This window comes from Musa acuminata, chromosome BXJ3-1 (genome assembly GCF_036884655.1).
Source record: "Musa acuminata AAA Group cultivar baxijiao chromosome BXJ3-1, Cavendish_Baxijiao_AAA, whole genome shotgun sequence".
In the NCBI taxonomy this organism is placed as follows: Eukaryota; Viridiplantae; Streptophyta; class Magnoliopsida; order Zingiberales; family Musaceae; genus Musa; species Musa acuminata.
In genome coordinates this window covers 10,624,353-10,639,664 of record NC_088349.1, presented here as the reverse complement: position 1 = coordinate 10,639,664, position 15,312 = coordinate 10,624,353, and the positions used below count along the sequence as shown (strand labels likewise).

The 15,312-nt window shown below is 41.5% G+C and overlaps 1 protein-coding gene across 1 annotated transcript; it reads left to right on the top strand.

Moving 5' to 3' along the window:
• Positions 1-537: 537 nt before the first annotated feature.
• Positions 538-13,842, top strand: LOC135629072 (omega-amidase, chloroplastic-like). Its single transcript, XM_065136223.1, has 10 exons — positions 538-2,030; positions 2,113-2,229; positions 3,516-3,740; positions 4,048-4,141; positions 6,069-6,143; positions 6,484-6,562; positions 11,957-11,972; positions 12,581-12,661; positions 12,878-12,960; positions 13,358-13,842. The coding sequence occupies exons 1-10, from the start codon at positions 1,806-1,808 to the stop codon at positions 13,434-13,436; spliced, it is 1,074 nt and encodes a 357-aa protein (XP_064992295.1). The 5' UTR covers positions 538-1,805; the 3' UTR covers positions 13,437-13,842.
• Positions 13,843-15,312: the final 1,470 nt, after the last annotated feature.

Here is a 15,312-nt window from a genome sequence, read left to right as displayed (position 1 = left end):
AGGTTAGGTTAGGTTAGGTAATTGGATACTAATTGCATCAGTGGTGGCCTAAAGTTTTGGATTTTGGGTGTAGATAGAGACGTTCACCGGAAAAGCATCATGATTTTGGGTGTGGATATTAATTGACGTTCTACCTTTAGCCTCCTTCCTGCTTGGTGGACAAAAGACTTGGCGTGCCATCCCATAGAACATGATCTTGTGGCATGGACAATGTTGATTGGATGATTGTACCCATGGTTGGTAGACCTGGTCCAAACACTAGTTATTCTATGCATGATCCATTTCTTGGTGTGGGTATATATATATATATGGTGAAGTCGATTGACTCTTAAGCACAATTATCATAAGAGCAATCGACGTCAGATAGTGTATTAGCTTTCGTTGCTTTCAGTAACATCATTGACGGGGACTCGAGAAGGCTAACATTGCGTGCAAGGGAAAGAAATCATGGACGTTTTGGACCAACATATCCATCCAAAGATCATCAAAATTGTGGAGGAGAAATATTTAACGGATGGATTTTGTTCTTCCCCTTCGGTGGTGATCTTGAAGAAGCAATCTCCAAACTAATCCTAACCTTAACCTCGACCCCTGTTAAAAAGATAAAAAGATCGGCTAAGGTTACAATTAGTTTGAAGGTCTTAGAGAAGCATTAAGAATTGGTTAAAAATACGAGTCTTGAGTAGAAGTCGAGGTTTAGAAAGTCCTATAAATAATATCAAGAAATAGATGAATCTTTTTAGTAACCTTTAAACAGTAGCATAAAGGAAAGAACTCCTATAAATATAGGTATCAAGAAGGTCGATCGCCTAAATAGATCAACCCCAGAATCCGTAAGGGTTCTATCATCATTATAAGAATTTATCCCTACTTGAAGCTTTGGAAAAGGAGGAATGCAATATATCAAATCACCGTGCCAAAAGGGTCTTAATTCATGGATGAGAACCGAGTCTTAATGGTACCATCTTGTTCATGCATCAGACTTATTCCAAGAGGAATTCTTCCTGCACAAATCATCTCCTTGCTTCCAAAACCAAGATAGGATTAGCTAGATCAACTAATGTAATGAATCAGACTTGTACCGTCAGAACTGAGATCTGAGAACAGGGGACCCTCTCATTACAGGCATGTTTCTCGTACCAGGAGACATATGCTAACACAAATCCAATCTAACAATATATTACCTATATATGGATAATTTTAATATTTCTAACGTATCGAATATTAAAATTATATTTTTTATGATAAGATCATTACAAACAAAAGAAATATTAAAATTATATTTTTATCTTTCATTTTCATATCGATCCAAATATCAGTTAAAGATAAATAAAATTATTTATTTTATTTTTAGGACTATAAAGATCTTAATATAATTTTTTAAATATAAAGATCGATACGAATAAGATCATAATTAACCCGAAGAATCCCTCTCATCAACACCAACAATACAACACGAGATGAATGGCACCGGACCAGAAAAAGAGAGGTCTTGAAGTAAATTGAGAAAGAGATAAACCCTAGAGAAAGGGGAGGGTCGTACCTGAGGGATCCGACGTGCCACCACTGCTGAGACGGAGCAAAGATCGGAGTTGCGTCAAGGGCTTCGGTCGGAGCAAGAGAGGACAAGGGAGGTTCCTTTAGGGTTTCGAGGGTTGAAGAGAGAAAGAGAGACAAGTGTAATTTGAGGTACAAGACGAGGGTATACCGTGAAATCTTTGGCCGTCTCCGAACCTTAAAATCCTCCGACGGTAAACTTACCATACATCGCGGTCGCGACTCAATATATCGCACACGACTAGAGTATGAGAGGGGCACTCGCCGTCCGCCCGTCTGTCGCTCTTCTCGCCGCCGACCTGTTCCCCTCGTCTCGCCGCGGCTTGCTCCTCCCCCACCGCCGAAACCCTTGCGTCGCTCCCCGGCCGCCTCGCCACCGGCTGTCCACCGTCTCCGCCATGGCCTCCGCATTCAAGCCCGAGGAGTCAAGGGTTCCGCCGGCGCTCCAACTACCTACTCCGCGCGTCTCCAAGGTGCGGTCTTTCTTTAATGTCTTCTCCTCCCCCTTCGGCTCTGGATCTGCAAAGTTCTGATCTTTTTGGCCTATTCTTGTAGTTCAAGATCGCTCTCTGCCAGTTGTCAGTGACTCCGGACAAGGAGAGGAACATCGTCCATGCTCGCAAAGCGATTGAGGAGGCCGCCCGGAAGGGGGCGCAGCTTGTTCTTTTGCCGGTAGATTCCGTCAAATCAGATCCTATGTTCTTGGAATGCTTTCTGATCATACTTCCGTTTGTTATTTCGATTATCCGCACATAATTCAGTTTGAATAAGCAAAAGAGTATGATAGGTAAATGTTCCATCTTCCATTTGTTGATTAGTCTTCTCAATTCCTCTTTATTCTGCAACCAGAAAGCTTCTCCATTTAAATACATTATTCAAAAAAGCTCTTCTCTAGCTTATCTTTTCTATTAGTCAGCAGCATACTAAAATGAGTTTATTTAGAGAAAACATTTGCTACTTTCTCAAGGTGGCAACTGCAGTTAGAGCTCTCAAGATTTCATTTGCTAATGGGATAAAGCCATCTCAGAATCAGCACCAATAATTAATTGTAATCTTCAACAACAGCACTCAGTCTGTTAGGAAAAGAAGAGTATATAAGAGAAGAATAAAGAAAATGACCAGCCTCATTAGCATGCCTCAAAGGGTTACAAATGTATATATACACATTAAGAAGCCATGTGGGAGAAAGTTTTCTTTTTCGGAAATCTCGTTACCCACAAAAGAGACCTTTGCAACTCTTTAAATATCACTTTTGATATACTAAACAATTTGCTTAATGTTTATGACAATTTTATTTGAATCTTAGACACCAAATAGACTAAGAAAATGGGACTCTAGGGGCTTCCACAATATAAACTAAAACAATGATGGAATACATATGGAAATGATAGAAAATAAATATTTAAACCTATTGCTGGTAGGACTTTGTAGAAAGCTTGATTAACCTTTTCTTCCCTAACTTGACCAGGAGCAGATTGAAACAATGTGGAACTTTATTTACTTTTAAGAAATGGTATGTGCCCAAGGGATCCTTTCTGCCTACTATCATTTTGCTAAGTGAAACATGATGCAGAGACACTCATGACCACAGAAAATAAATTTAGGTATGACACTTCTCACAAGAGCTTAGTTCCTTGAGAAATGAACCTTTGATAAACATTTTTGATCATCGGTTGACCATCAAATGGATCCAGTCTGGTTGGAGAATCCATTCCATTAATTGGTTTATCCTCTTCCTATTCTATAGAGGTCAATGATCCTGTAAAGATTGATAACTTCATGGTTGCTTAGATCTCTTGAGGTGACTATTTCATTTTATTATAGAAGGTGTCTTTTTCATGTAAATTACAGTATTTTTGTTAGGAATTTACTTCAACGATATTTTATGCCCTTACTGTTATCTAAATCACCACCTTTGATTAAATGGTTTTAGAATTGATTGGTGTAATTGTTGTTAGGAAATATGGAATAGTCCATATTCAAATGATAGCTTCCCAATCTATGCTGAGGATATTGAAGCCGGAGGTGATGCAGCTCCATCATTTTCAATGCTGTCTGAAGCTGCTCGCAGTCTGCAGATCACTATAGTTGGTGGATCGATTCCAGAACGTTCTGGTGATTGCCTATACAATACATGCTGTGTATTTGGCACAGATGGAATTCTCAAGGGTAAACATAGAAAGGTACAGGACAAGTGCTTCTGTTAGTTCTTTCTACAATGTGCTTTTGACGTCATATGTAATTCAATACTTCACCTTGCTTACATGAACAGTTTTGCTGGCGTGTTTTATATGACTGTTTTCGCTTTTGTATGTCTTTTTCTTTAAGAGATAATTGGTGAGGTGACAATTTTATGAACAGGGTTTACAGAGTCCTAAAGTCTTCCTTTTTCTAGTGGCATATCTCTTGTGCTATCTCCTATTGCTTTTCAAAAGTTCTCCTCATGATATAAATTTGACAGATATTTTATGTCAATATTTGATGAGGCAGATACATCTTTTTGACATTGATATTCCGGGGAAGATTACATTTAAGGAATCAAAGACGCTTACAGCTGGGGAGCACCCTACTATCGTGGACACAGGTGTGGAACATGGCATTCAATCATTAGTTTAAATGCATGCTGCTTACAGGATAATTTGCATTGTAAGCTAATCAAACTAACTTATAGATCAGAGTGCAGCCTTTTTTTTCTTGATTTATTTTAATTGTACTCAAATAAACTTAATGCATATTATCTTATCATATGAATTGCTTTCTGAATTGTGTGTATCATTGTTGTAGTGTATGCTTATTTGGAAATGTTTTTATGGATTTGCAATTTTATTTATTTCTATAAGTTTCTTTCATCTTGTAGTTGTAAATAAATGATTTTCCATCTCTTGAATAATATGATAGCTGTTTAAAGCTTTTCCAGTTCAGCTGGGAATTTTAAATTTAAAGTATCTGGGACAATATCAAACACGAAACATTTGTCCTTTAAATTCAGTTTGTATCTGAACTTAAAATAAATAACTTTTGAGTGGTATTGATGCTGATTTCCTATTCTTTATTTCATAATATTGCCTATGAATGGTGAGAAACTGAGTGCTTTAGCTGATGTTTTGTTCTGGAAAAACTTATAATTTACTTTTCTTGCGTTTATGCATATCTTTTACACTCATCTTTACTTTCTTTTTTGTGTAAAGTGGCCAAAAAGGATGCTTCTGTGCAACAAAAACTCCATCACAAAGGGACTGAACTCTGTTTTAAGGTGCAGAACTCAATCGTAGAAACATTATCATTAGGATTATATCAACCATATTAGTGGACTAACAAGAATATGAAAGCAACTGAGGGAGCATCAAAGCATTTACATTTTTTAGATTTAGCCTTAAGAACACATATGCTTGAAGTGATCCATTTGAGGCAGGAGGAGGCTGTTCATGGCCTGATAAAGAGGAGGTAAATTATTGGAATGTGAGAGAACCTGATGGTGACCACATATATAGATGATACATTGGTGAAGAAATGGAAAATTTTCCTTTACTTCTAACTTTGAAGCCAACCAAGATGAATCATCAGTTAAGGTAGCATTCATTTCTCATGGAATGTGTCATACTTTGTTGCAACCAAGAGAAATATAGCAGAGTCTTAGAGATATTCATTTGATAATTTAAAAAACTCCAAACAGGATAAATTTAAGTGCAACTAGTAAGAATCCCTGTGACAGAAACAGTAAAAGGACCTGCATGATTCTATCGAAGAGAATGTAACTTCTCTAGGGTAGGTTTCCTTCTTAAATGCTCAGGCCTTACAAAACTATTCGGTCTCATGATAGAGATGAAAGTGATATTACTGAAATTGCAGATATAGGAGTCATTGACAAGTAATTTACAACAAGCGAGGACATATGAGTTAGATGATTATGGTAATGGTTTTTGGAGCAGCAAAACCATCAAATGTCAAAGGTGAGGCAAATGAATTGTGGAAGAGTGAAGGGAATATATGACCTAAGTAATTGGAGAATTCATGGCGATTGGAACACCTGAGAACTTAATAAAATAAGAATATAAGAGAAAAGGAATGATGTGTGAAAGAAGCAGTAGAATATAATAGAAAAATATTAACAAAGGATAGAGGAACATCAGAATCTAACAATATTCATGAAGTACTGATTGCTGATATCAGTATCAGACTGGTGGATAAAACCTTGATCTGTGGTGTTTGGCTTTTGACCTGTTGCTATCGGTTTTCCATTTTCATATCGTTTGCTAACTTGTGAAAGTAAAAGCTTCATGGATTGCTGGAGCCAGAAATTTTTATTCAGTTACATGAAAAGCTTGGTTGAAATTGCACTTGATATTTGACTAGCTAAATTCACTTTGTTCGTAGTTTAACATTTGGTTTGTTGAAATTGATGTATTATGGTTTCTTGCCAATTTTTATTTGAGTGTCTAATTGTTTATGAATTTTGCAAAATTATAGATTGATCCTTTAATATAAGCTTTCTCCTATTATTTTGGTTGCAGATGTAGGACGCATTGGTATTGGTATTTGTTATGACATTCGCTTCCAGGAGCTAGCCATATTATATGCAGCAAGAGGTCCACTTCGTTATACTTTTGGAATATCTGCACATCTTTTTTAAACTGAAAGGCTTGTTTTAAATGAATTTCTGGTTTATTTTACCATGGCAAACTGGAAAGTCTCAACTATATCTGCATTCTTGGGGAATATTTGTCATTGCTATTTTATTTGTGAATCACTATCTTTTTACTATTCTCCTGCATTTTAGTTATGGTTCATTTAGTTTTTTTTTTTTTTGGACATCATAATTATCTTTCGTTAATTGGCTAATGTCTTTTTTCATTTAGTAGTTTCATTGACAATTGATCTATTGTATCCATTCACTAATTGTATAGATATATATTCTTTTTGTTTCAGGTGCTCATTTGCTATGCTATCCTGGGGCATTTAACATGACTACTGGCCCCTTGCATTGGGAGTTGCTGCAAAGGGCAAGGTAATCATTGAGAAATGATGGTATTTTAGCTAAGTTCTTGGCCATGATATATTTAAAGAGTTACATGCCTCTGCTCTGATATTTCTTTGTTCATATGGATATGTCCAAGAAACGAAATCCTGGATCTATATGAACAATGGCGATATACATAGGGTATATCACCAAAAAAAAATAACAAAAATAGTTAAAACGATGGTATACTTCAGTACAATATAGTATATTGCATATTTGATACTTTAGTTCTCTATAGCAAGGTATGTAATTTCGAATAATACTGCCCAGTATATATATATATATACCGAGCGGTATATCAAACGGTATACCGCTCGGTATACAGTTTCATATCGTACCGAGCGAACTGTCACGGACAAACTTCTAAATAGGATGTTTGATGTAATGCTTATGTATGTCCGTGTCTTTTGGTATGTTCATGCCTTGTACAATATGTAGAGGGACGGTCGAAGGCTTAATAGTCCCATTTTAGTTGGGTTGGTGGCCTCTTTAGGCTTATAAATAAAGATTGTGTCATGTGGACACGTGCGAGAGATTTTCGATATGTAATGGATCATTTTACCCTTTGTTGTGCAACTGTTCAGAGCTTGTAAAGTCTGTTTGTAATTTGCATTGTCTATGAAGTGTTTTTCGGAGATGTTTGCTTGTGGATCTCGATTGAGGCGTTCTCTCTAACCCGTTCTCTCTTTTGTTGGTCCTAAGGGACAATTGGAGGCTTCGAGGAGGCTGACCTTTGCGGACAGACACGCAAGGGTGCCGCACGACTTAGGAAAAACCAGCTAAATCCGTGACAGATGGTATCAGAGCGGGACAAGCACTCATAGAAACACTTAGCATGCAAACGTGGGGGACCTAGCGGGGCTGCATTGAGGGCAGTCAGCACACGCGCGACCGTTTGGGGGAAAACGGGCATGGAGATGTAGGGAAAAGGAGTCGTTCGGAGGAGCGAGCATCTGAGATTGGCATTCAGAGGAATGGCCAGCCCTTCGCGCAAGAGGCACCACGAGAATAGGCAAGCCTAGAAGAATGCGGAGCACACAAAGGCTGGGATGGTTGAGTTTGAGCTACGGCTCAACGTTGACAACAACACTTGATGGTGCTCAAGATAAGCGAGGCGCTTGGTAAAGGATGAGACCATGCAAGGTAGAATGAGTTGCTCAACGACCAAAAGAGTTATGCAAAGCTCACAGAGGTGAGGGGAATTGCTAACTCGAAGAATTTGGTACTCATGCATGGGCTTGTATGCGGACGATGGAATGTTCGTGGTCATCCCAAGGCGACCGAAACTCGGCATCATGGAGCATTGAAACTTTCTCTTCGGCATGTGAAGGATACGTCCGTAGGAGGCTGAAGTGTGCAACGAGTTCAGCATGTTACTAGGCCTTGAGTGGTGCAGCGGGGACTGTATTGACGTGGAGTCGCAATCTAGCAAGTGTGTTTGCAGGAGACAGAATAATGCATAGTTTGTTCAGCAGATCGGAGTAGTCCAAGGGGATGGTGGTCTCCGAAACGAAGAGAGATGTTGCTCCAATGGGACAGTTATCTAGGAGGGATAAGTCACGGCTCTCCAGAGGGAGAATCATGTGGGACGGACCTCACATGTTGAGGAGGAGTACCTCGACAAACAACAACTCTACGAAGCTCAATGGACTGAGCAAGCGGCGAGGAGTTGTCGCATGATCTCGCTCAAGAGAATGCATTGGTGGATGCATTGCGAGATCAAGTGGGGGAGCGACCCAAAGCAACTTAAATGAAGGCACACTTGGAGTCGATGTGGAGATCGGACTCAAGGGAGGGCTGACCCGTGGAATGGTGGGCGCGAGGGCCACCATCGACTTAATGCAAAAACGAGGAGCGGAGTAACTTGTGTGTAACTTGGCGAAGTACCCAAGCCGCATGAAGAGAGCCAGCATAGAAGTTGGAACATGGAGCGGAGGCACAGTGCTTTCCTTAGACAGAGGTCAAGGACATGAACTCTTGCAGAGGCAAGAGTAGAATCATGTTGTTCCATGGGTCCTTCATTCTGACGGAACGGACTCTTCTTGCATGGTGCCAAAGACGAAAGGAGCTTCTGGGCACATGCACCTTATCTCGGAGAAGCATTTGATAGAGGAACTAAGGCGACTCAATTTGCGGAGGCGAAATTGGGTTCAGAAGGCCTTAGCACGGGGCAAGAGGACTCGGAGGTGGTACTCTTGAAGAATATGCCACAGTGTTGCCATTCAAGTTGCCATGAAGGAAGCGGTGTGCAGCGGAGATTGTACTGGTAGGAGCAGAGACCTAGGACCTAGACAATGGTGCACAAATTACAGTGAAGTCGGTGGACTTCGAGAGCTACTAGGCGACGGACTATCCTAGAGCGGTGCTTCATCTAGGTGTGACCCAAGAGTGGGTGGATAAAGGTCGATTGCCAAAGAAGCGAACAAAATCGAAGGTGGAAGAGACTCTGCGATGTATTGGCAGAGGCCACACATGGAGGGTTCACAATTCGAGTTTATTCCATAAGGATCAGAATGCAATGGAGATGTCACCAGGAGGCGACATGGTGCAGCGAATCGTGGTGGAACAGTTCGTGGCAATACGATACACACGACATAGTCCTGTGAGGGACTAGATCATACGGAGGTATGATCGGGAGCTACTGGAAGCTCCACTTCGGTGAACAACACGACGGCAAGAAAGGCTATGGATTCAAGGAGTGAAGGCCATGGTACCGTAGAGGCGGATCTTCCGTGAGTGCATCGAATTTTGCATCGGATGAAAACCTTGGTCATCAGCATATGGGGGCTGGGTTCCACCGAGGGAAAAGTTCGAATGCAAGTACCAGTGAGTTCCATGGGAGGGACTTGATTATGCAGAGGTATGATCGAAGCAGCTGGAGAGTTGGACTGCTTCAGAGCTCATATTCGCTTAAGGGAGCCCGGCAAGTCAGAGGACAAGGTCGAGTAAGCGAACGTTGCTACCAAGGAAGCTAAGGAGAACAGAATCGGTGCAAACCCTACAACGTGATGGCAGAGGCCATGCATGGGAGTTGCAGTCTGTCTTTCCATCGACCAAACAGACTGCTCAGAGAACACAGAGGTGTTGAAGCAAGGGGTCGAAAGGGGCGAGGAAGCGACGACGAGTCCAGAGGGACTTAGCTACCCAAAATCAAGCATCAGTTAGAATGGAGGTAGACTTGGAGGAGTGCCATAGAGGCATATCTACTGATTGTGAAGAAAAGGGATGCAGATGCGAGGCGACGGATAGTAGTGCCATGGGCATGGCAGCGCCATGGTACCGCGGAAGCGGGACTTCCGTGAAAGTCATTGATCCCTTGCTCTCATGGAGGGAGAGCGCTTGGTCGTGAAAGGGGCCGAGGAGGTGGAGCATGCAGAGGCAATCTCCAAGTACCGAGACAAGGCTGAAGGGCAGAGGCCGAGGAACTTCGTAAGACCGGTGTCAATGAGCTTCTCATCAAGATAGCCGAAAGTGAAGGACTTAGGGTCATGCAAGAGTGCATAACCAAGGAATGAAGCAGGCAGTACGCGGTGCTGTCCCTTTGCTACTCAGTGGAGTAGGCGGCAGGGTTGATGGAGAAGACGGTACAATCCCAAAGGCGACCAAACCTATGAGAGAATTACTCCAAGTTGGGGTGAAAACTTCCTGCATTCAAGAAGTACGATGGCATTGAGAAGGTGAATCACAGTAACTAACTCAACGCAAGGAGTGCAAACACTTCAAGTGCTTCAGAAGTGTGAGCAAAGAGCAGGCGAAGGCCAGTAACCAGCTCGATGCATGGAATACAACCTCGAGGAGGCGAGCGAAGTCAAGTAACCTTTGCCTTCTCAACTCTTACGAGAATGGGTGAAACCGAGTACCCAATTCTCTTATCTATCCAGCAGAGGAGCTCTGCACAAGTTCAAAGACCCTTCGAAGATAATGGAAGATAATAGTTGTCAAATCCTCACCAACGGTGATCAGTGCTACTAAGAGTAGATTGTCCGCTTCATTTCCCAACGAAATGCCAATCGAAAGCGGAAGTGATGCGAACCTACTTGGATGTGACAACTAAGTGAAAGAAGAGTCAATGAGCAAATTTTGTGTAGGAAGGACCCAAAACTTCAGAAGTTTGCGAGACGATGCTCGTTAAAGCTCCAACAAGTATCCACCCAGTTCAAGCAGCATGAGGAATTTGAGAGACTAGCACAGTAAGGATGGTCTTTTCCTTCATCTGGGGGATCCGCATGAATCAACAAGGATCAACACAATTCAGCCAACCCCACACCAGAGTCCGAGTCATTGGTGAGTTGAAGCAGCATGGCGGATCAAATGTTCGACTACTCAAAAACAACAGCGGAGAGCAGCTAGGAGCCAAGAGGCGCATTGTAGCTAGAGCAGAAGATTGAAGACTCAGCAAAGGCGATGAGTTGTAGTGTCGACAAAGGCTTCAACGAGGACGTCGAAGGAATAAGTGGGGGAGAATGTCACGGACAAACTTCTAAACAGGATGTTTGATGTAATGCTTATGTATGTCCGTGTCTTTTGGTATGTTCATGCCTTGTACAGCATGTAGAGGGATGGCCGAAGGCTTAATAGTCTCATTTTAGTTGGGTTGGTGGCCTCTTTAGGCTTGTAAATAAAGGTTGTGTCATGTGGACACGTGCGAGAGATTTTCGGTCTGTAATGGGTCATTTTACCCTTTGTTGTGCAACTGTTCAGAGCTTGTAAAGTCTGTTTGTAATTTGCATTGTCTATGAAGTATTTTTCGGAGATGTTTGCTTGTGGATCCCGATTGAGGCGTTCTCTCTAACCCGTTCTCTCTTTTGTTGGTCCTAAGGGACAATTGGAGGCTTCGGGGAGGCTGACCTTTGCGGACGGACACGCAAGGGTGCCGCACGATTTAGGCAAAACCAGCTAAGTCCGTGACAGAACGTCGAAACTCCGGTACGGTACGAAATTGCATACCTTACTCTATAGTACATACTCATGCACAGATGTTACCTTGACATCCTTGCTACTTTATGCTCAAGGATTTTGCATAGGAATGCACCAGACAAACCATAGTTTTGTTCATTGTACATAAAGGTTGTGTAGATAGCTTTGGTGTCTGGTCATATCTATCAAATATGCTAGGCTTTTGTTTTCTACTGTTCCTATTGCAGTGCAGCCAATGACCAACATGGAATTTTTGACTTTGGCATCTTTGGAATAGAATGTGCCTAGCCTCATGACGGAACTTACAACCTGTGTATCTATCTTTGCCTTCATGTTTGTGTTATACTAGTTTGTTGCATGTCATGGCCTGAAAGAAAGCTTGATATTAAATGATGGTGCAACTGTAGTTTTATTTTCATGGTTATGTAAGTTTTACTAATACCTTTTTTGTTTTTTTCACTCCAGGGCTGCTGATAATCAGGTACACAACTTTCCTTCTGATATGTATTCTGATTTGCATTGCTGGGCTGAAAATTTGAGCATTTTAGTAAATGAGAAAAAAGATCTAAGGCATGCAATTACAAGAGATGAGATTATAAAGATAATATGTTATGTGCTTAGTCAAACTTCATAGTCATCAGGAGCTAATGCACAACACTTGGTCAAAATTTGAGCCGCCCGATTGAACTCTGATCTCTTTATTACGAGCGTTGCTGTTTTGTGACTTTTGAATGATACCCTAAGTATCGCCTTAGGGTATCATCACAATATCTTTATTTTCCATGTTAAGATACACAGGTTGATCACAGAGAGAGGCTTTGCAGTTAGAACCGTTTTGCCCCTTGAAATGCTCTTGATTGCATAGTTGCACTCTTAAGCCGAACTGTCTGATTATATGTTATGTGTACATTATGCTGTGTTTGAATAAAAAGAACCATGGCAGAGGTTTCGACAAGACTGTGTGCACAGTTTATTTGTCATGAAATGATAAAATATGTTTGAAAATACATAGGACACTCTCAGCATATTTTATCTGTATTAGTTCGGACTCTATTGGCTCTATTTTTGTGTTTGTTTCCCTTTTCTCAGTTATTTGTGGCAACTTGTTCGCCCGCTAGAGACTCTGGTGCCGGTTACATTGCTTGGGGACATTCCACACTTGTTGGACCTGTAAGTATTATCTGGACTGCAGTGTATTGTGTGTGTGTGCTAGATAGTTTGTGGGAGGATTGAAGGATATTGACGTCACTTTGGAGTCATGATGTCAGTATATACCAAATATTGCAGCTGTTACATATTTCTTTACTAAATAATACTGCATTGATTATCATCATTTTCAAACTGATAGCTGAGTTATTTTTTTATTTGACTATTTGACTTGATCAGTTTGGAGAAGTGATTGCGACCACAGAGCATGAGGAGGCAATCATTGTTGAAGAGATTGATTATTCATTGATTGAACTCAGAAGGTATTTTATTAACATACTGATAAGTTGCTGATTATTTGAACAGTTATATTATTAATCATTCAAATCCTGCTCTTCAATAAGATCAAGAACAAATCTGAGTTTCATTGCCATCATACGTTGCCAGAAATTATAAATTATGATTTATTTACCTTTTTGATCCCCGGTGTCTTGAAGTCACATACGCCTCATCTGGAGTATGTGATGCATACGGTGTTAAGTTGATCCCATAGCTCTATTAACATGAATCAAAATAAAAGAAAAAAGCAACTTCAATAAGAAAACTAAGTATATAAACCACACCTCGATTCTGGAATTAGAAAGCTTATGCATTTTATTTCATTTTCAAGGTAATAAAATGTTGTTGCGTTTTCAAGCTGTTTCTGCCTGATTGTTGCAGGTCAAACCTGCCTTTGGCAAACCAACGGCATGGCGATCTGTACCAGCTAGTCGATGTTCAGAGGCTGAACTCAAAGTAGATGATGCTAAGGGTTGCTGGTGCTTTCTGAAATAATGCAACAGATTCACATGCATGTTGAAAGACTTCTTTAGCAAATGACTTCTTTAGCAATCGGTCTCATTCAGAATTCTTCCCGTGTTGTGGTGTTCGCTTCTCTGGATGAGAAGTGAAACAAGGAACTGACTACTTATCCTTCCAAATAGTGTGATAGAAATTCTGACAAAAGCTCCGATGGATCTTTGATCATAGAATGAGTTATTGGATTGCTATCATGCTGGCTATAATGGTTCCGATAAGGATAAACGTTTTGCTTTGACCATAGGGGTTGTAACTGAGGGTTTGAACAGATAGCAACAAAGATGTGACTGTCCAATCCAAATTGACTTTGATGTGTGTTAGTGCACGCGGAGTGGCCCATTCAGATACATCAGTATCTATTAGATACATGTTGATTGGTTTCTTTGGATCCTTCGTTTCTACTCACTTGTCGGGAAGTGCTTTGTCATAGCCACTTAAGTCAGCGTTGTTGAAACAAGCATCTTTACTCCTAAAGCAGTTGGTGTCCCTAAATCTGTAGTCAACAAAGGCTGCATTGTGGTGTGCAGTATTGTCCACACTCAGTTGGCTTCGGTTGTGTTTGAATCCTTTGTCTGCTTCGCAATATGGACGTGTGCGTGCGATGATGGCGATGATGATGATGATGATGATCTTAAATCCATCTGCCTCCTGCACCGTACTGAACAATGAGGCGAGCAATGAGTGACGGTGGGTGATGGAGGATCTCCACTGGATGCGGGTCCCAAGTGGGAGACACTTTGATCGCGCCCCTTCTCACCGTCGCCGCTGCTTCTGCTTCTTTCTCCTTCTTCTTCTTCCACCACTACCAGTACTCGCTGCTCTTTTCTTCTTTTGCTGCTTCGTGTTTCCACGCCTTGCAGCGTCGCCTGTCAGAACCCTGCGCGCATTAACGCGGCACGACAGCTCTCTCTCTCTCTCTCTCTCTCTCTCTCTCTCTCACTAGCTCATAAAAGAGCCCACCACTTCCTCGTGAAAGCATCGGACATCAAATCCACTCGGTTGCTGCTGCGTTGGGACTTTTAAAGCGCAGCAGCAGCAGCAGCAGATGCCGTCGTCCAATGACACGTCCATCAGTAGTGATCGGGCCCGGCAGCTTCACGGGATCCCCGCGTTCCTCCATGGCAGAGACCCACTCCCAATACTTCAAGCCCTACCGCACTGTCTCTCTCTCTCTCTCTCTCTCTCTCTCTCTCTCTCTCACACACACACACACACACACAAAGAAAGACCAAGAAGTAAAGCAGGATTGGATTCGATACAGGAGAGAACGGGAGGAGGAAGTCGCATGCACGTACGCAGGTGGGGGTAAACGGGCTATCCGTTCCACGCGTGGAACAGTGTGTGTCAGTTCGTATACATTATATATATATATATATATGGAGACTTGTGTTGCTTTGGCATTGCATATTGTATGCAATAATAAATCGAAGCTTGTACCGCAACCACTGCATAATGGATCGGATGTTCTGATGCGGTATAAAGAAGATAGACAGAGAGAGAGAGAGAGACAGAGAGAGAAAGAAAGAAAGAAACAAAAGAGAAAGAAAGAATAAAAAGCAAAAGAGAAAAAGCTAATGCTCCTCCTCCTCCTCCTTGGCACTTTCTCACTCCTCGGGATCGTCACTCTGTCTGTCTCTCTATCTCTCTTCACTGTTTGTCTTCATCCTTCTTTGATTCATTCACCCCTCTCGACTCCTTCAAATACCAAGAAAAAGAAAAAGGCAAAAAAAAGTAAGAGAGAGAGAATGAAAGAGGCTGGCGAGGACTTCTTGGAAGCTGTACACACTTGCATGCGCTGAAGGGATGTGATTTATATT

What these genes read in the sequence shown, in the direction of transcription:
- LOC135629072 (XM_065136223.1), top strand. Translation starts at nt 1,806, where the DNA reads ATGAGAGGGGCACTCGCCGTCCGCCCGTCTGTCGCTCTTCTCGCCGCC. An exon ending in CCCTACTATCGTGGACACAG is followed by an intron (nt 4,142 to 6,068) that starts GTGTGGAACATG and finishes TTTTGGTTGCAG; the next exon opens with ATGTAGGACGCATTGGTATT. An exon ending in ATTCCACACTTGTTGGACCT is followed by an intron (nt 12,662 to 12,877) that starts GTAAGTATTATC and finishes TGACTTGATCAG; the next exon opens with TTTGGAGAAGTGATTGCGAC.